The 20,695-nt window shown below is 46.9% G+C and overlaps 1 protein-coding gene across 1 annotated transcript in view; it reads left to right on the forward strand.

The window, feature by feature from the left end:
* Nucleotides 1-20,695, forward strand: part of LOC120760285 (fer-1-like protein 4) — a 41,611-nt gene that overhangs the window by 16,820 nt on the left and 4,096 nt on the right. Inside the window, exons 21-42 of the mRNA XM_040080325.1 lie at nt 504-620; nt 1,726-1,878; nt 2,109-2,286; nt 2,887-3,011; nt 3,395-3,529; nt 4,629-4,802; nt 5,106-5,222; nt 5,530-5,691; nt 6,017-6,176; nt 7,698-7,786; nt 8,186-8,317; nt 9,616-9,664; nt 10,858-10,964; nt 11,312-11,443; nt 12,145-12,255; nt 12,697-12,824; nt 13,283-13,453; nt 14,226-14,380; nt 16,254-16,432; nt 17,412-17,497; nt 18,761-18,859; nt 19,140-19,381. Of these exons, the coding sequence (XP_039936259.1) occupies nt 504-620; nt 1,726-1,878; nt 2,109-2,286; nt 2,887-3,011; nt 3,395-3,529; nt 4,629-4,802; nt 5,106-5,222; nt 5,530-5,691; nt 6,017-6,176; nt 7,698-7,786; nt 8,186-8,317; nt 9,616-9,664; nt 10,858-10,964; nt 11,312-11,443; nt 12,145-12,255; nt 12,697-12,824; nt 13,283-13,453; nt 14,226-14,380; nt 16,254-16,432; nt 17,412-17,497; nt 18,761-18,859; nt 19,140-19,381 (3,001 nt within the window). The remainder of the gene's footprint in view (nt 1-503; nt 621-1,725; nt 1,879-2,108; nt 2,287-2,886; nt 3,012-3,394; nt 3,530-4,628; nt 4,803-5,105; nt 5,223-5,529; nt 5,692-6,016; nt 6,177-7,697; nt 7,787-8,185; nt 8,318-9,615; nt 9,665-10,857; nt 10,965-11,311; nt 11,444-12,144; nt 12,256-12,696; nt 12,825-13,282; nt 13,454-14,225; nt 14,381-16,253; nt 16,433-17,411; nt 17,498-18,760; nt 18,860-19,139; nt 19,382-20,695) is intronic.

Below are 20,695 nucleotides of genomic sequence, written 5' to 3' on the forward strand. Positions count from 1 at the left end.
TAATTATTAGTTTTGATTCATCCCAAAGTCTCTCATCAGATGTGTACACTATCTCTGATGTGTACTAATGGTGAAAGCCAAGCCCTGTGTTGCAGTTTCCCACATCTTCATATTCCCACACTACTGTGGCCCCAAGTTGCTCCCTGGCCAAAGTCCCCCACGGACACTATCTGGAGCCTTTGACCACCAGCTTCTGAAATGTTTATTCCTAAGACATTTTTCTGCCCCAAATGATTTTAAAGCTCATGGACTTCTGCTACCAGATGATGCTGGCCAGGCTGATGAGTTACTGGAGTCTCCAGTTTTTGGCACCTTTTGCTAAATGGCTTGTGACAGGTTCATGGAGGTTTGCTCTCAGCAGCTGGGCAGTGAGCCATCGTGGAGGTCAGGGTGCAATGGGGCAGGATGGATGTGGTCAGCACACAGTAGGCTCCCTGCAGACCCCCCATGTGGGGTGGCAGTGCATCATGGCTGGTTGTGTGACGGCTGTGCTTTCTGTTCAGATCCTGTATGCAAAGCAGGGGCTCCGTGTGAGGCGGCACCTGACTCGAGACAACGTCAAGGAGAAGGCTAAGGAGACAAGGAGGATCCTGACAAAGATACGCTTCATGGCTAAAGAGGTACAATGGCTCCTAGGGGGCCCCTGTTCTGAGCTGGAGAGGGTAGGCAAGGAGAGGGTACTGAACTGGCTGCTCGGGTTCTCACCAGTCTGAGCTGAAGCTTTTCCTCTGCTGTCTTTCCTCACTATTCCAAGTTCCAGCTGCTGGAAGTTACCATGTTTCCTGTGATAGCCCTAATCAGGGATGAGGCCAGGCAGCTTCGCAGGGCTGTTGTTGGCAGAGCAGGGGTCCAAGCAACTCTGCGGTGGGTAGGAGGCAGAGCTGGGCCAGCTCCAGGCCTCCTGAGCCTCTCTGCCCCACAGCCTAAGGCCTTGTCTGCAGCAAACAGTTTTGCCTGGGGAAACAGCCTTGCCTATGCTGCCTACACTTCCACGAGGGACTGACCCTAGATACTTCCTGCAGATTCAGACTTGCATTGGAATAAGGTTCTCATCCATAGCAGAGACTCTGCACATTCAGAGTTCCATTGTTTGTATTTTAAGTAACTGAAAAAATTTGGTGTGCTGCTGAAGTGTCAACCAGAATGCCATGTTTGCTGACATAAGGGGGACAGATGTGTTGAAGTTTGGAGAAGTCTTTCACTAAGTGAAGTCAAATAATTTTCACATCTTTAACTATGTGAGGGTAGAGTGATGTACAATTGTAGTGATGGTGTTTGTCTTCCCAAGTCACCGCTTCTATGATGGAGCCCTGCTGTTCTGGGGATGGTTGAAGACCTGCCTGTCCACAGAATGAAGGGAATGAATTCTTTTGTTTACTTTGTTTGTGTGTGCAGCTTTTTGTGTTTTTTATCTCAATCCATGACTTCTTTAACTTTTACTTTTTGAATCCTCTTTCCCATCACACTGAGAGACAGTGAATGAGGGCTGCATGGGCCTGAGTTGCCAGCCTGGCAACTGAAGGATTGTGGATTAAAGCACAACACCTTCAGTGTCATATTGCAGGGTTGACTTTCAGAAGCATGTGGCCAATATTAGATCCTTTATTTCTGGATCCCTAAACTGCCATTGCTCAGCAGTCCCCACTGTGAGGAGATAAAGCTTTCACCATGTCAGTGGAAGGAGGATGACACATGCTGTGATGTTCCTCCCTTCCCTCCCTCCAGCCCCAGTGCACTCTCCCTGATGTACTCATCTGGATGCTCAGCAACAACAGGCGTGTGGCATATGCCAGAATTCCTGCACAAAATATCCTCTACTCAGTAGTTGAAGAGGAGAAAGGCAAAGACTGTGCAAAGATCCAGACTGTCTTTATGAAGGTAGGGTTTATACCAAACATGCTCTTGCTTGCTTCATGCTGTTTCCCCCTCCTTTCAGCCCTCATTCCTGAAATCCTGGAGTTCACAATGAAACACAGCTCTCGCTCCACCACTGCCTTTTGCCTCTGCTGGTGTGATGCTCTCTCTTCTGTGCTCTTTGGTCAGTCCCAGGCTGATGGTGATCATCTTGGTCCGAGATGTGAAACCTGCTAAACCTTCTGTGCTTTCAGGTGCCTGGCTTACACACTGGTGAGATCTTTGCCAAACTGGAAATCTACATGTGGCTTGGGGTAACCAAATATGTGAAAAGCTGTTTGGCAGAGTTGCCTGAGGAGTTCCTTTCCAAGAGTGAGCAGGAGATAGCCCAGCTCTCAGCATACAGCCCTCCCAGCCGGCTCAGCAGGGATGGTGAGTGCAGATGCCAGTTCTTCACATAAGTAGGAGAGAAGGGAGTTGAGAAGTCCCATCTATGGATTAGTGTCTGTCTATCATTGTCCCCCCACAGCCCTTCACCACTAGGCCACACTGTGATCTGAGAATTATAATGTCTCAGAATTAGGACCTGATCTAGTGTCATCTCCAAGGCATGACTGGGACAGGCATGTCCTGTTTGATCTCATGTGGATGTATTTGCACATTCACAGCTAAAGCAGCAGACAGGATGGGTGCTTTGTAGGCATTGAACATGCTGCCAAATTGGCAATGGGCATGAGTTCTGCCCCTCTGATGAGGCTTGGTTGTGCTGCCCTGCAGTAGATGCTCATAGCAAAACTGCACATTTCATATGTCACCTTGTCATGTACTTCCCAGAGGTGTCTGAGGAGCCCACTGAGCTTATCTCGCTTGGCTAAACCTTTTGAGATGCACTGGCCTGAGAACCACAGTCCCTAGAAGTGATAGCTGTTCCTCACAGGATGTGCCCACTCCTATCTGGCTGGCCTCCTTCAGGCATTTTTGTCACCTCGTACAGGACTTTGTTGGGGACCTCCTCTCTCCTTTTCTTACCAGACTTCAGCTATTTCCAGCTCCGAGCCCATCTGTATCAGGCTCGAGGCATCCTCCCTGCAGATGATAATGGCCTTTCAGATCCATTTGCAAGAGTGGTGTTTTCAACTCATTGCCAGACCACCAGGGTGAGACCGCTTAAACTCTTGCCTCTGTCATCTTGGGAACTTGGGGAGAGAAAAATGACTGTGCCCTCACTGACATGTTTAAGGCCAGTGCTGTGGCAGTCCTCCTGGGACTTTTGTATCTCTGAGCACGAGGTATCTGTGCTCTTAGCAGTGTGTTCTGTTCAAGGAATATTTGACAGTCATTAAGCATGGTCTCAGAGGTTGATTGGCATGTGCTAGTTGACCTTGAGTGCTGATCCCCCACTTTTACCACATCCCCTCCTGCTGGCCACCAGCTGCATATGGCTGTGTGAGAGAGGGAATCAGCCCAGAGTTCCTCACTTTCCTGCATGTGGTTTATTTCCACTGTCTGTGGAACACGGGCCTTCTATCTCCATCTGCAGATGCTGGAGGAGACACTGAGCCCTATGTGGAATGAGCTACTTTTGTTTGACCAGCTCATTATTGACGGGAAGAAAGAAGAGTTAAAAACAGAGACCCCCATCATTATAATCAACCTTTTCAGCCACAATAAATTTGTAAGTATGGCCATGCTGCCCTCCTTCTGTTGTTTCCAGAAAAGGAAAGGCAGAGAAGCTCTGAGTGCTGACATTTCTCTGTTTGGTTTTCCATGACTCAGCTTGGTCCTGGTCCACTGGTGACAATGAGTCATAGGGACTGTGGCTAAGATTGGGACTTTCTGACTCAGAGATACTCTAAACTCTCAGGGGCTGATGAGTGCTCATTGGATCCAGGATCTTTTATTTTTGAAGAAACACTATGCCTGCTTCCTTAGCAGGCTCACATTGCAGAAAACTCATAACCTGGGGATACTGATACTGCTTTTAGGGCTGTTCCTTCCCCTATGTCCCCAGGTGTCATCAATCATCCCTCCTCAGTCCTCCCTTTTCTCTCTTTATTAGTGTTTTAAAGTCACATTGTCCCCTAGGGTCTCTCTGTGATCCTAAGGCTAATGATGTAACTTGCACCAGGTTCTCCTGTGTAACTCAGCAGCTTTCCTGGGGTTCCAGTACAAGACAAACCCTGTTATATTGGGGTGAGTCCAGAGGAGACCACCAAGATGGAGCATAAGACAGAGGAGGAGAGCTGAATATATTTAGCCTACAGGGGTGTAGAGAAAGCTAGTGTCTTTTTGCTGTCTGCAGCCAGCTGGTGGGAAAGGATAGAAAAGCTCAGTTCAGGCTTCTTATGGAAAGTACCAAGGGGCCCAGTGGCAAGCAATGGGTACAAACTGGCAAAGAAGAAAATCCATTTTGATATAAGAAAGCAGTTTTTACACAGAGGTAGATCACATGCTGGGCTTGTAGCTCAGAGAGCTTGTAATGTATCCAACCTTGGAGATACTCAAGCTCTGTCTGGAAGAGACTCTGAAAAACCTGATCTAGCTTTGATGTCCTCTGGTGCATGGTGCCAGGCCAGTTTCTGAGTTAAGTGGAGCTGCTGCAGACATGCCTTTATCTGTTCTTAGTTCTGGATGGAGCAGAGAAAATCAAAGCAGAGGATGACATGTGTGGAAAAGTAGTCTTGTACTGCCCCAGATTGGCTGGAATTAGTGGTGGTCTTTAAGGTGATGAGATACCACAGGGATGATCTGACTCATTCCCCTCTTTCCTCCAGGGCTCCCCTGAGTTCCTCGGGCAGGCTTTTGCTGTCCCACAGGTGAAGCTGGTTGATGAACCATACACCAAACCTGCCCTGCAGTTCTTTGATTTCTACAGAGGTACCAAAGCAGCGGGAGAGCTCATTGCCACTTTTGAGCTGATTGAGCTTGATTACAGTGGCTATTTGGAGGTAATAGGCTTGTAGGAAGCTGCACATTGTTGCCAGCTCTCTGAGGGAGCTACGTGGGTAATAGGCTTTTAGGAAGCTGCACATTGTTGCCAGCTCTCTGAGGGAGCTACATGGGTGGGGAGCTGGTTGCATGGGGCCTACGGGAGGATTCCAAATTGGAGGCCATATCTGGCTTTCCAATGAGAGGAGGCTGCAGGAACAGCCTGTGAGCACAAAACTAGAAGGAGGGAGAGAGGAGGCTTGGCATAGAATGGAATTGAAGTAACTTTCATCACCTGCTGTGTCCTGGTTCCACCTGTTCAGCCATCAGTGCCTGTGGATGTGGAGCCCAAGGAACCTGACTATCTGGAAAACCCCCGTGCTGGGCGGTTCATCATCCCTGAGGGCATCCGCCCAGTACTGAAGGAGTTTCGCATAGAGGTGTGCCGCCTTCTGCTGCATTGGCTTTCCCCTCAAGTTGCCCCTGGGTGGAGGGCAGGGCTTGGTGAGGGAGTCCAGTTTGGAGCTCAAATGTGCGTGTCAGGCCTGAGCAGATGCCACAAATGGAGGTGCTTGACATGATGGGGAAACCATCTGAATAGTTCAACAGACCAAGCTGCTGGGCAGCTGAGCTGGGAGAGCTGGCCTGTGCCTCTTCTGGGGACTGTGTCCTATGGGTGGGGGGTGGCAGCAATGGGCAGTGCCATGCCTGGCATGTCTTGGACAGCAGTTTCATGTTGTGCTTCAGATCCTGTTCTGGGGCCTGAGAGACCTGAAGAGAGTGAACTTGTTTGAGGTGGATGAACCCCAGGTGATCATTGAATGTGCTGGCAAGAAGGTGGAGTCAGAGGTGATTGTGTCCTACAAAGAGAACCCCAACTTCACTGAGCTGGTCAAATACATGGATGTGGTGAGTGGGAAGGTGGATTCTGCCATGCCAGGGTACACCATGGCTACCCTGCACCCATGCTCTGCCTCACTGCATGGGGCAACACAGGAGGAGAATTCCCTCCAGGATTTTGATCTCCCATGACCACATGGTTCAGCTGCAGAACAAAACCTTGTGAAATTGCCCACCAAGGGCTGTCTTAGCCATGGCCTGTCACTGCAAGGCTTTGATTTTTGCAAAGGTGCAAGCAGGCTTCTCCTTACATGAAGGGGCTGCCGTAGTTTGATAGCTCAACACAGGTTGATCACCCTTACTCCTGTGAATCCCATGCATAATTATTTTGCAGGAGCTCCCAGAGCAGGTATACCTGCACCCTCCCCTCAGCATCTTTGTGGTGGAAAAGCGTGCATTTGGGCGCACCGTGCTGGTGGGTAGCCATGCTGTGTCTGATGTGATGAAATTCTCTCACAGAGAGCTGGAGGAGGAACCAGAGGATGTGCCCAAAGGTGAGATGCTTGGAGAGGTTCTCATGGAGGCAGGTTTTGCCAGAGGCAAAGATCCCTGGCTCTTCCACTCCCTCCTAGTCAGGCATCAAAATCCTCTCCCTGGAATCACAAGGTCATAGAATCACAGAATGGTTTGGGTTGGAAGGGAGCTTAAAGATCATCTCATTCCACCTTCTGCCATGAGTAGGGACACCTTCCACTAGACCAGATTGCTCCAAGTTCTGTCCATCCTGGCCTTGAACATTGCCAGGGATGGGGCAGCCACAGCTTCTCTGAGCAACCTGTGTCAGGGCCTCACCACCCTCACAGGGAAGAATTTGCTCAACAAGACCTCCATCTTTAGGGAACTGGTCCACCTAGGACCAAGGATTGAAAGGTTTTAAGTTCTCTCACACTGTCAGGTCAAGGTCTGTTCATTGGATAATAGTTTAGCTAAATAGCTCTATGATAGCAACAGCCCGCACTCCTGATCTGGAAGCATGAAGAAGACGCCAAAGAGTGATCCATCTGTGGTTATTTCTGAGTAGGGAAGTGTCTTGGTTTGAAAGACAGCTATCTGCTAGGGAGAGACGGGGTCTCTCTAGGAATGGGGGATTCCAATCCCTTCCCTCCAAGTTATTATAATTTAGAAGATTAAAGAGGCTTTTCAGTCAGAGCTATGGGGAAAGGAATAACAATTCTTTACTAGTAAGTGTAACAAGGCAAACAAACAACAACAACTGCAGCGTTAATAATAAACAGAACCAGTTACCTCGAGGGGCTGTGTCTCACAAAGCCTGGGGCAATCTGATACCTTGGGACCCCGAGAGCACCAAGCTGGAGCTGTGGAAACTCCTGGGCTGGTGACTGGAACGCTGAGGATCCCCAGCAAGGCAGGGGGGTGTCCCGGTAAAGTGAGCAGTGCTGAAGAAGCCGCGATGGCTGGGCAGGGCTGGCCCAGCTCCAGCAGGGCAGGTGAAGGGGCTCAGAATTCCTGGGCACTCCAGCGGATGATGGATGATGGTAGAATTCCCAGGACCGGACCCTCCATTAACAGTGGACTCCTCACGTAGCAAATAGCCACCTGACCGTGCCTCTCTGATGCCGAGAGCAGGAAAAAAGAATAGCAGCTCCCCCCAGCCCTGTCCTTTTCCCTCCCCCAAACTTCGTGTGATCACCTCCCTCCCGGCCATGTCTTTTGTGTTAGTCAAGTACCCTCTAAGTATCAGCACTTTGTTTCCTAGTAATTTATGGGGAAAAATTCTTTAAGACAAAAGGGAACAAATCTAATCCCCTACAGGAAGGTATATCTCCTAATTCTCAATTCCTGGGAGTCAGCAACAAGCATTTTGATGATGGTGGCCAATCTCAGTACTGTAATTGGATTTCCAGCAGTTTTTTTGCAGGGTCTGGGCTATAAAAAGCTTTAAAATCAATCAGACTACAGTGTTTTAACAGGGAGGATTTTCCTGTGGCCGAAAGTAAGTAGTAGTGGACAGAAATAAATACATGGAAACATGAAACTCTTTATTTTCATCTCAGCTTGCAACGTCTCATCTTACCATCCTCCATCCCAGACTGTGGTAAACATTGGACTGGCAGCTGGTGACCCAAGTTCCAGCACTCACCCGGTTAGTTTTGTGAAGGTGAATCATGTGTTGGGCCCAACAAATTCTGAAGTTTGTAAAGCCAAACTGTAGATTACAAACAAAAAAGTTCAGAAGTTCAGTGTTAGGTTTCATCCACCACGTTTTTCTCTGAACTGAAACACTCCTCTCTCCTGCCTGCTCATTGGCAGTGCCATGTGCTGAGGCTCCAGCACAGGGACACAAAGGAGACCTGCGCTGTGCCTTGAGAATGGCTTCTTTTGTAGCAAAGAACAAACCTGGGGCCACAGGCAGCTTTGCACCTCCTGTGCTCTGCCTGAATGCTGAGCCTTTGCCAGAGGCTCCCAGGGTAGGGGAGGAAGGTGCATGAATGTCCTGGGTGGTCATTTCTTCCCTCTGAACCCTTTTCTCTGTTCTCTTAAGGCTCCTTTGAAGAAGATTCCTATCAATAAGCTTGTAAAGAAGGAAGATGAATATGAAGAGGAAAAACCAGAACTGGAAGAACTGGATTGGTGGTCCAAGTACTATGCATCCCTGAAAGAGCTGTATAACCAGGTAATATTTTGTGACAGCTACCAACAGAAGGGAAAATAGGCTGCACTGGTCTGAGGAAGATGTTTTCAACCATACTGAGTGTCACAGGAGCTCTCCTGGCATGGATCTGCAGGAAGATGTGGACTTTAGTGTGTATCAAGCATACTTAAGGTAGCCAGGTATCAAGCATCTACCAGGTCGGCTAGTTTCAGCAGGAGATGGGTATTAAAACATCCTTGAAGCTTAGTGCTCAAGAGAATGTGAGAATGAGGCAGCTTCTGTTGAGGGACTCCTGAAAATGTGATGTTGCTGATTTTAACAGGGATTTTCATGCTGCTTATTCTGTCTTGGTTACATCCTAGTGTGTTATGGGAGCAAGCCTGCTCCAAATTTCCTTCCTTGCACTGTCAACTTAAATTCCAATCGAAATAAGCTAGAAGGAGGATTTGAGGAGAAGAAAAAGTCATTACGGCACTAGTTTGATACCAACTGTTATAAATACGATAGACCAAATTTTAGAAATCAAAATTTAGAATTTTATTGAGAGACAGAATGACAGTCTCAGACAGCTACAATTAAAGGGACAGCATCGAGCCCGGGGTCGGCGCTGGGTGAAAAATGATAACACACTCTGCCAGTCTGTTATCCCCCAAGTTCACATTTCTGGCTTGCAGCAGTCTCTTTTTATACACTGGATTGCTGAGAGAAACTCGGGAGTTTCGAGGGTCCTCCCTCCGAGGCATCTTCATTAAACATTCATGTTCCAGTTCTAAGAGTCTGAATAGGGCAGAGAGGCAATAGCGGGAGAGGACAATGCCGTTAACGGTTGGATCTAGGTGTGGTGTGGAGATGTTAATTTTAGGAGGAGACGGTCTAGATATTGATCTGATGTAATCATCTGGTTCTCCGGGCTCTCATCTCCTTTTTCCGTTGTCATTGTTCTTTTTCTGACGATTCCCGGCAGAGGCATTTTTGGGTCTCCCTTTCTGGTAATTCCAATCATGTTTATCCCGTGTCCCTCCCATGTCTTTTCAGGCAAGAGAAATTCCTGTACCTTTTCAGAGCTACTTTCCTCTGAGTTAACTCTTAGCATGCTGGATTAAAACAAAACTTATACTTATAGGGATTGTATTACATTTTATATCTTTTAACATGAATTAACTTTAGGACATATATCACACCAACCCTCGATGTTATTGCTGAATAATTTCATGCTATGTATTACTTACTCAGCTGGCAGGAAAATGTCAGTATTCTGTGCTTGGGAGGAGAAGCCTTTTCTGCCAGGGATCTGAGGTGAGTGTTTATGTGTGTTTCAGGCATGCAGTGATGAGGAAGATGCTGAGAATGATGACTTGAATGATGCAGGTGAGTTCTCTAGCAATACCCCACTCTTTAGTGGGGAGAACCAAGATCTTATACCATCCCAGAGGGTACTGGGCTTGTGGGAATGGCATTTGTGCAGACAACAACCTTGCAACATTCAGCAACAACAACAAAAGTGAGTAGAGAGGCTGAAGATATTGACAAGGGCTAACAGGCTATTTCAAGTTGAAAACATTGAACTTTTCTGAAAGAAAAAAAAAAAAAAAATGGAAAATAGTCAGAAAAGTCCTGGAAAACAGTGCAGTCTTGTAAAATGGTGTTAAAGCAAGTACTTTCCCTTGTGAACAAAAAGCAGAAAAGTCATCTGCAGGGATCATGGGATTGTCTGGGTGAGACCAGGAAGTGGTGGTGGGATGGAGAGAGGATAATGGACAGGAAAAACTGTCCAGGAGCTGGGCATCACTCTGTGCTCATGGGATACTCTCCTGGGGTACAAGTGAATCAGTAACAGAAGGTAACAGAGGTCACAGACAGTAATAACAATCTTTTTATGATCTGAGAACAGGTTGCAGCTGTCGGTTCAGGTTTACAGAGGTGTAAGCAGTGACTCATATAGCTCTGACCTGGGAAAATGTGAAGTATAAAAATTATGTAAATGCAATTTAGGGAGAGGCCCTAAGAGTACCTGCATGCCATTAGTGCTTGAGGGATCTGGAGCCTTGCAAAATGAGACAAGGACACACCCACTCTGCCCTTGGTTTGGTGGTGCCCCTGAGAAAGGTCTAGACACATTCTCTCCAGTCTCAACTGGCTGTGCCAAAAGTGGCAGTGATACTTCAGTCAGTCACCCAAACCAGCAGGCCAGCAAATAAGCACTCATCCAAAGAGGAGGGTGGGCTCTTTTCTGTGCCTTACCTGACAGCACCTGTGAGCTGGCACAACCACCTTCCTTCATTCAGTTTCTGCCCAATTCCTGTCTGAATAGTGGTCATGCAGGCAAACAGGCAGATAGGTCTGTGCCAGTTTTTGTCCCCCCAACCATCCAGCCATGCCATGCTGGGAAACCTGAGATGCCAGAATGACACCTGTTACAAACAGCAACAGCCCCAGTTGTCATGACACAGGCCAAAGCCCTGGGTGAAAGCAGAAGCTGTGGCTGGGGTAATTTCAAGTAGAGACACTTGACATGATGGGTGAAATCAGAGTGTTTCCTAATCTCTTGCTGTAATTTCTAGATGGAGGGAATTTAAATGCATCTTCCATTGACATAGAAGCAGAGGATGAGACAGTGATTGAAGCTGAACCTGCTCAGCCCAAGAGGAAGCCCATTGCCACCCTTCAGGTGATAATTGGGGTCACCTAGTCTCTTTCAGCCCTGGCCCTTTGTCCACGTCTTCTTCACCTTCCTGCAGTGGAAGTTATGCTGGGAGGAGAACCTGCAGTGTGTGCCAAGCATCTATCATTGCTAGACTTTAATGCAACTAGTAAGACCTTGGAGCCAAGCTAAGATGTGCATCCACATCCAAGGCTGGCCCCAGGGACATGCATCAAAACCATTAACAACCTGCAGTGAGTAATACAGGTGTAAGGTAGGACTAAGTGAAATGGTTGAAACAGAGAAGGATGGTCTTTCTGACTCTCCTTTAAGATGGCAGGAAAAGGTCCCAAATTACTTTCTACTTATTTCAGATCTACAACTCTGAGCTGGAAAATGAGTTTGGTAATTTTGAAGATTGGTTGTGTATTTTCCCCCTTCATCGTGGCAAAGCAAATGAAGATGAAGATGGAAATGAGGATGAACATTATGTAGGGAAGTACAAGGTATTGTTTCATTTGGATGACATTTGTGCTGCTTGTGGAAGAAGGTCCTTATGACATGCATTTTAGAGCAAGCCAATACCAGCAAAACCTTGAAAAGTGCCTGGGTGTGCAGGTTGGGCTGCAGCTTGGCCAGGGTAGTATTAATGCTTGTTGAAGCAATTGTACTGTGATCCTACTTTTGTTAGCTTATAAATCCATCCAGTTTAGATTTTTTAGCTGCTACAAGGAGAAAGCATGAAGCATAAAGGACTCATTATGGTTGCAGCCTCTGGGTGTATTCAGTATGTATATAAGTATTATTTAAGTAAGCTTCACTGGTTTTAAAATTAACAAAACTTATTTAAAAGAGGCATCATCCTCCCACCCAGGAGCTCTTGAAGACTCTGAATTATCAACCATGGAAGCTGTAGCTGTCCCTAGAAAACCTTTGGTATCCTCTGTCTTTGGCAGTCCAAAGTGCCTAGAGGTGCTCAGATCTGACATTGGCAGTGGTATGACAGCCTGCAGCCTAAATTGCATGCAGGGATTGTCTGGGCCATGTGGATATGATTGGACCTTTAGGAAGGACTGTCCCCATGGGCACAGGGTGTCTGTGAGAAATGGCTCTGATTTTCTAGTTGGCAGGTGAAGCTGGTGGCTCCAATCCTTTCTGAGATATTCCCATGTATATCCAGCTGTTCCTTGAAAAGTGTTTTCTGCAGGGTTCCTTCTATGTCTACCCCACTGAGGAAGCTGTTACAGAACCCAAGGTCTCCCAGGGCATTCCAAGGAACCGACCTATCAAGGTTCTTGTAAGAGTTTACATTGTTAAGGTAAGTCTCTGGTGAAGGTGGCAGTAATACTTGGCAGTCTCTCCCCTCCCTGTGGACCTTCTGCTATTCTCTGCTCAGTAAATGTGAGCAGTGGCACTTGTGAAAAATGTGATGCTGGCTTGAAGCCTCTGCCAGTGGAAGACACCTACATCATGTCCATGGAGAGTCTTCCATGCTTTGTTGCTTGAGGATGGGCAGATGAGCATTTCTTGGCTCCTCACATCTGCCTTGAGATCATTAGCAAGTAGGTGGGTCCACAGTTAAAGAGATCAATGGCTTGTAGAATAGGGATTTGTGTGGGAACAAGTGGCTGTTTCACTGCTGGGGTAGTTGCTGGAGGGACCTGACCAAGCAGGCTTGAGTGGTGTCAGGCCTGTGCAGTGTTTCTTGTGCAGGTTGCTCTCCACAGCTGTGTACAGCAGTATATCTTGTATATTCCAGGCTACAAATCTGTCTCCAGCAGACCCCAATGGCAAAGCAGACCCCTATGTGGTGGTGACTGTGGGGCAGCAGCAGAAGGACACAAAGGAGCGATACATCCCAAAGCAGCTCAATCCTGTGTTTGGAGAGTATGCAGAAAGCTTTCACCTAGCAGGTTTAATAAGAACAGTGCAAATCTGGGGCTTGGAATGTAGCTCAGCATGTAAGGTCTTCTGTTCCTTTCTGATGGAGAATCTTGTGCCTTAACACAAAGGCCCTGGGCATTTCTCTTGCCTCCAGCTAACTCAGGAGCCATCATGTTTTGGGTGAGGAGGTGAGCACACCCAAGGACTTGATTTAAAATTGGAAGCTGAGCATTGAAGAGCTTTCTCCCTAACTCCAGGCCTCTATCTGAGCCATACACTCCTGGAAAAGTAATTCCTTTGAACATGCACACTGAAAATTGCACATACTGAATTTAGAGAGAACCAAAGGTTATCATAGTTGTCAAATACAGTTCTTAAATGTGTAGAATTATCAAAGCAGAGCATGTGTGTCATTTCCATCCTCTTTGCTAATTGCACTTTCCCTGTTTGTTTCTCTCCAGAGTTGTGGAGCTGACAGTCTCCTTTCCCATGGAAACAGAACTCACTGTGGCAGTATTTGACCATGATTTGGTGGGATCTGATGATCTAATTGGGGAGACCAAGATTGACTTGGAGAATCGATTCTACAGCAAGCACAGGGCCAACTGTGGAGTGGCTATGCAGTATGACTTGTAAGTACCAATGTGATACATTAGGGCCATAGACATTCTTCTCACCTACCATATATGGGTAACAGTGCTCCTGTTCTGCAAGACAGAATATGCATATGCAGGTGCTCCACAGATTATACAAGTTATACAGATAATTCTATCTCTTTAGACACCTACCAGCTTCCTGTGACAGCTCTAATTCCTACTGCAAATTAATATACCTTGCATAATATAGAAAAAAAAATTTCTTTACTGCTTACACATTGGTGTTCTGTGAGAAAAGTGCTTGCTTGACTCTGAGCTCTTTCAGAAAAGACAAGTTTCTCTGGCAGCATTTTGTAAGCAGCAACTCTCAGGACATCTGATTTCCTTTGGCCTCCTCCCATATGGATTTTCCTGTGTCTTTGGCCAGTTTTCTGCTAACTTCTCTTCTTTTACCCTGCTATTGGAAAATTAGCTGTGGAAATGGAGTTGAGTACACAGCACAGCTGAAACCTTTTTCTCACTTAGGAACTGCATCTAGAATTGCTCCTACTGCTAGCATTACTTCTGCTGCTCAGAAGTTAATAGTTCTGTGGGGTGCAAGTCCAACTTGTTCTCTGTCAGGACAGAGTTTGTTTAACTTTTCATTCATTAGGAGTTTTTCTAACCTTTATAAGCCCAGGGTTTTCCCAGTGAAAATATAAGCAGGGTTCTAGTGACTTAGCCTGTGCTTTGGGAGGGAAGGCTGTTTCACAGCTTAGAGAAGAAATTTAAGCTGAAGAAGTTCTTGATGTTTTCTTTTTCCATGCAGAAATGGCTACAACATGTGGCGAGATGCTTTTAAACCCACACAGATCTTGAATAGTTTATGCAAGAAAAACTCAATTCCCACTGCAGAGTACAGATGGGAGGAGGTCAAAGTGGACAATAAAATATTCAAGGTCCCTCCAGAGGCTTTTCCTGAAGGTACAGAGGGCTTGTTGAACTGGTTCCTTAAACAGCTGCCTGTGCTCAGCAATGCACGTGCTGGTGGGTGGTCTGAGAGCTCACAATCCTCTCTTCCCTGAGGTGACCAGGCGGGCCTCCTCACCCTGTGCCCTGCATGGCCCAGTGTTTTGGGTCACTGTGAGGTGCATCTTTGGTTCAGTGCCCTCATTTCAGTGGACACTGTTGCACTGGGAGAAGATGTGATCAAGGCCATTAGGTACTAAAGTGGCTTCCCGGGTAGTGGGTGGAACAAAGTAAACCCACTTGCACAGCTGTTGGTCATGGAGGTATGTTGTATACCAGCTTATTCTGGTGGCTGGCACTGTCACAAAGCTGTACCTTCATCTGCTCATGATCAGTATCAGAAAGAAATTGAAGTCCTGTTTGGCGTTATAGGTGTTTTGGAGTTTTTTGTTTTGTTGGGTTTTTTTGGTTGGTTGGGTAGGGTTTTTTGTGGTGATGGTTTTTTGTTTGTTTGTTTTGGGGGGGTTGTTCTTTTTGGAGGGGGGTAGGGTGTTGTTTTGTTTTGGGTGCATTGTGGGGGGGGGAGGGGGAAGAGACTATTTTTTCAGTCTTCTTTCCTGTTTTTAGCTGCTTTGTCCAGGAATGGTCTGTGCTTCCTGTGGCTTCAGGTGCCTTGGGTGATTCCACACTGCCCCTCTCTACTGTTTATCTCCACCTTGTGGGTAGCTTCTGCTTCTCATTTGCTGTTTTCTTTCCTTCTAACTGGCATTGCAAACCCTGAGCGAGGGCCACAGATGTCCAAGAACACACCAACCTTTCACCATCAGTGATGAAGAACTTCCCTTAGCAAAGGCCAGGCCCTGCTGTGGCCAGCAGCTGTGCAATTGAATCCAGCCTCGGGCAGATGTGGGCCCACTTGTGGATGGCTGAGTACTGCAAGGCAATGCTACGTAGCCTGTAGGCAGGATGATCCCTGGCCTTAGCCACTCTGAGGACACCTACCTGTCTGGCCAACTTTACTTTTTCCTTGTTTCAGTGCAACTGTTCCTCAATTTTCTGGTGGTCTCTATGGTTTATGCAAAGAAGGGAAAATAAATCCTATTCAGGAGAGGGCAAGGACCTTCCAGAAGCCCTTTCCCCCTTTTTTTCAGGTCACTGGGTAGCTGGGGAGGGAGAAACAAGGTACTCTCCTGGTGTTCCCTGACAGCTGGCTCTGTTTCCAACACAGCTGCAGCTGGTGCCCTGTGAACCTCTGCTGTGCTTGAGCACTGCTTGGAATGGTTTGGGTCTCAGACTGATATCCAAGGGGCAGTTGTGCTCCATAAACCCGGGAGTGGATGGGTCATTATACCCTCACCTCTTGGCTCTGGCTTATCTCCCACTAGCAAGATTTGGTCTTGAATTGCCACTTGGCTTTGCTGTGCCAAAGGAGTCAATTACTAATTGGGTTCATTAACAGAGAGCACAGCTGCATGTCTTGAGTATGGCAAAGAATGCTTTCCAGTAGCACTTCTCTGGCAAAAATTCATCCATGAATCTGTGGGCACTACCACAGAGGTATGGGGACTTAAATTGTCCCAGAGGGTCATGTCCTCCTCACTGTCCCTTGGATCTTTTTCCCAGGGACAGAGTAAATTCTTTTTTGCCCTTTCCATTGCATTTCTCTTGGCTCGCTTTCTTCCTGCCTGCCATTTCTCTCATCACTGCACCATATTGAACTCACTCCCCTCATCTTTGCCCTCCTACTTCAAATGGGGATTTGTTTTTCTGGAGAGGTGCTTGTTTGCCCAGTCCATCATCTCCTGTTCTTGTGCTAGTGACTGATGTCCTGACATGACTCTTGCTGGTCAGAATCCTTTATCTTCTCTCTGGCTGTGTCCTGCTGCAGAGGCCTCTGTGAGGAACAAGAGAGGAGTGGCAAATGAGAACTTGTTGGTGGATGATGAACATAAAGCTTTGTACGTCCTGCAGCACTGGGAAGAGATGCCAGGATATGGGTACAAGCTAGTGCCAGAGCACGTGGAAATCCGGTCTTTGTACAACCCAGAGAAGCCCGGGCTTGTGCAGGTAAGATGTGTTTCCATGCCAAACGTTGTTTCAGGGAAGCACCTTCTGTACAGCTGGTTTCCAGGCCCTGTCTAGCCTCCTGTGAATCTCATGTATTGCCCCTTCCTGGATGGGTGACTGGAGTTGTGTCTGTGGATGGCTGGCTCAGCAATGAAGTGAGGACATTGGCTGTGTTTGTCCTTTGCTCACATCTACCCTCTGACCTCTCATGATGTTTCTGAACACCCTCTCCTCAAGCAACTTCTGTCCATTGATGTTGTGTTTACAGTGCTGGTGACCCAGAGTCCTTCCTGTCTCCGCAGGCCATTTAGCACTGCTTTGATGAGGATGCTGTGTGGGTGGCAATATACCTGCTCTGCTTTTGACCTCTGCCACCATGCACCCCCCATGGGTGATGGTATCCTTGCCTATACCTGCCTCCTCTGCATCGTCCCTTATCACTGCTGTTTTGCAAAAACCTTGTTCTGCACCCTTGTCTTCTCCCTGGCTGGAGAAGAAACATCCATCCTTAGTTTTGTGCAATGCAGTCACCTGAACTCACCATTTTAATGTCCCGCACTGAAATCTTCTGTTCCCTTGGGTACTAGAGGTTTGAACAAAGCAGAGTTTTGCTGTCATGCTGGCTTTGTTTGGCATTGGAAATGCATGTGAGGAGAGCAGAGTCAGACCCATTACTTCTTAGTTTTGTTGGTTTTGCTTAAGCATTGCATTATCATATGCTCCTTATTAAGACAGAGGATGTTTGCCTCTGATTGAAATGGATTCAGTGTAGGTGAAGTGGTTTTTCTTGGGAGCAGAAATAAGCAGACTTTGATAGCCTTAATTTTTTTCCCTGTGTAAAATCCAATCTCATGTCACTCTCAAGTGCTGGGAATGGCGACAACCAAGCAGGGGCTTTCTGATGAGAACTTTCCTTGCTCCTTGAAGAGCTGGAGCGTGATCTGTCTTTTGAAGTATCCTTGCTGTTTTCTCTCATCAGGGCTCCTTGCACATGTGGATTGACATGTTTCCAAATGATGTCCCTGCACCACCACCCGTCAACATCAAGCCACGACTGCCTGTCAGGTAGCACCTGTGGGGGTAGGCCTGGGAAGAGGGATAATGTCCCTTGCCATGGCTGGCAGGATATGCTACAGGGCACAGGCTGAGGATCAGTGCTAGTGTGCCATGTAGCCCTCTTTGCTCTAACTCTGACCACAGGATGTTCTCTTGAGTGTATCATTGTGGCCCATAAGAGCTTCAGCTGCACAAAGGTTTGGGGAAGGGAAGGTTAATGTCTCTATGGCTGAATATAAAGGTAATAGAAACCCAGGCCAGAGCTACTTATCGGTGATTGAGAGACAGGGACTTTCTGAGCTCTGTTCAGAAGCCAAATTTATTGAGCATACAAGGCATTTATATAGGGTTTTTCTTGTATGGCATTTATATAGGGTTCTATTTTTGGTAACAATTCTCATTGGTTATACATTCTTAATGACATTAGTTATTTGGTAATCATTACAAAGTTTTGCAACATGTTTCTTGGTCACTTGTACCCCAGGGAGCTTTTATCTGTGTCTGTCTCTCCCTTGGTTTCTGCTAGATCAGGCCTAAGATACCAGGCTCCTTTATCAGTTCCATTATACCTTCTGTTTCAATCCTCACACTACTCAACAAACTCTATTCTGGCTAGTGGACAGCTGTCCTTGGGAGCTTGGAGAAGTTCAGTTGAAGGAAGAAATCTGCTGTTTTCAAGGGTCTAATGGTACTTTTGAGATGGAGGATCCAGATTATTCTCAGACATGCAGCTGGAAGGACAAGAGATAATGAACACAAATTACAGCAAGGGAAACTCCAACTGAATATAGAGAAAACATTTTCCCAGTGAGAGTGAAGCTACACTGGAACAGGGACAGATTGTCTCAGATGTGCTGGGATGACCATCTTTGGTGATATTAAAAACTAATGCAGACAAGGCCTTGAGCAATCGGCCTACTATGAAGCTACAGCAAGAGCTTGGAGCAGAGACTACAGAGATCTCTTCCTGCCCAAGCTTTTCTGTACTCCTGTGGCTTAGTAGAGCAGGGTAGGTTTCCCATGCACCAGAGATTTGGTATGCAAAAGCTACCTGTATTGACGGTGGGTGTTGGTCTTGTAGGGTTGTAGTGTCCAGAAAGATTTTATGCCTGGCAGTGAGACTGCTGGGCTGTGTTTTGCAGGAGGAGCAGGGGAACCACATGGCTGGGAAGGTTCAGGTTCTCCTACTCTGGCATTGTGCTTAGGGCTTGGTATGCCCTCCCAGGCACCAGGGATGAGGTCGTGTGTCTCACCTCTGTGTCCTTCCTACAGCTATGAGCTCCGTGTGATTATCTGGAACACAGAAGATGTGGTCCTTGATGATGTCAACCCAGTAACAGGAGAGCCTTCCAGCGACATCTACGTGAAAAGGTCTGGTGGGAACGAGAGGGAGGCCAGAGCCTGGCTGCTCTGCTCCTTGCCCTGGCTCACATGCTCACTTGCCTTCTCTGAACCTCTGCTCCTCCTTGCCTTGGTGTGAGGTGCCCACTCCAGTCCTCTGCATGGGCTGCTGTAACCCCACAGATGTTGTCCAGGTGTTACTCTAGGTTGACCCTTTCCTGCTACCCCATGAGGTTCAGTGCTTCCATCTTTCTGCTCTGCTTTTGAGGCTGGCTGACAAGGGTAGAGGTTAACTGAGTTTCTCCTGCAGCTGGATAAAAGGTCTTGACCATGACAAGCAGGAGACAGATGTTCACTTTAACTCCTTGACTGGGGAAGGAAATTTCAACTGGAGGTTCATCTTCCGCTTCAGTTATCTCCCGACTGAGAAGGAGATCACCTACAAGAAAAAGGACTCTGTCTTCTGCATAGAGGAATCAGAGTTTCGGGAACCAGCTGTTCTGGTCCTCCAGGTCTGGGATTATGACAGGATTTCAGCTAATGACTTTCTAGGTATGGTGTTACCTGCTGGAAGTGGGGTGATGCAGTGGTTTCACGTTCACTAAATTCTGGTCTTAGTACTCACTCTTTTTCTGTGGGAGAGAGACTAGGAGAAAAACAAAGCAGGCTCAACTTTAAAAATGAACAAATAGTTTTATTAACATACACGAAAAGAATAGAAAAAGAAGTTGGGAAAAAAAACTAAAACAGAATGAAACTCTAAAAACACTGTTCCCTCCCCTTACAAACTGTTCACTTTCCTACAAAGCAACATAAAGAGACAGAACTTGTAATTTTCAGTCAGTTTCACTATCTGACAATAGTCTTTAATCAATTTTTTAGGGGAAGAGTCTCTCTTAGAGTCATGGATCCTACTGACAACCTAGAACAGTTGTGGGTTTTTTAACTGTCAAAAAAACAGCCGCCTGGGGAAACCTGCCTTTGTGACTCTTCCTTTGTGACTAAGCTGCTTATGGGTCATGGGTCTTAGATTTTGCATACTGGGGTGTCACCTTTTAAAGATGAATATCTCTAAAAGCAAAGGGTTCTTTATCTCAAGGTACAGAGATATCTTCTTATTTCTTCACTGGCGCAGAGAGCTTCTCATCTTTATTTCTGTTCAAGCATCTTATAGGATTAATATTACTTAGTCCATCACAAACACCCTTGCTTAAATCCACACACAAATCTAAACAATCATCTCCCCAAATGCTTATTTTTCCTTTGATTTAAAGGAATGAGCTAAATATAGAGTTCATTTCCATGGCTCAAGTAAGAATGGAACAACTAACTCTTCAATTCTCTGTCCCAATAGTCTTTTCACTCTTGCTCTACTGACTTCATGCTGTTTATCCTTTATGTTCACTCTGTCCCGTTCTTTTCTCTCTCAGAGAAGGGCCAAGCTCTGGAAGCTTCATGTTGCCAGGAAAGGGTTAAATCTGCCCAGAGTCTCTTCTCTCCAGCGATAGCTCCTAGTGTTAGATGTTCAAGGCCGCACTGGTGACGGAGGAAGAACTCACACAGAAACATCAGAGATCAGAGCACCAGGGCAGTCCAGAATCACAAAAAACCCAGGCAGGATCATAAATGCCTTCTCAGCCACCCCTCAGTGTAAATCGGGGTGGCCTCAGCCTAAATGGTGCCCATAGCTCTTATCAGGGGCCCGGCAGAGATCTCTCCCTGCTCCAAGGAAGTTTGGAGAAAGCAGTTGTTGTAAAGCAGCAACCTCTCCTTCCCCCCGCTTCACCTGGGAGCCGATAGAATCCGGCCAGGCCTCAGGCCAGCTCCCCCCCAAAAGGGGGGAGCAGCAGGCCTAACTTGATGTTA

Source organism: Hirundo rustica, chromosome 16, assembly GCF_015227805.2.
Source record: "Hirundo rustica isolate bHirRus1 chromosome 16, bHirRus1.pri.v3, whole genome shotgun sequence".
NCBI lineage: Eukaryota > Metazoa > Chordata > Aves > Passeriformes > Hirundinidae > Hirundo > Hirundo rustica.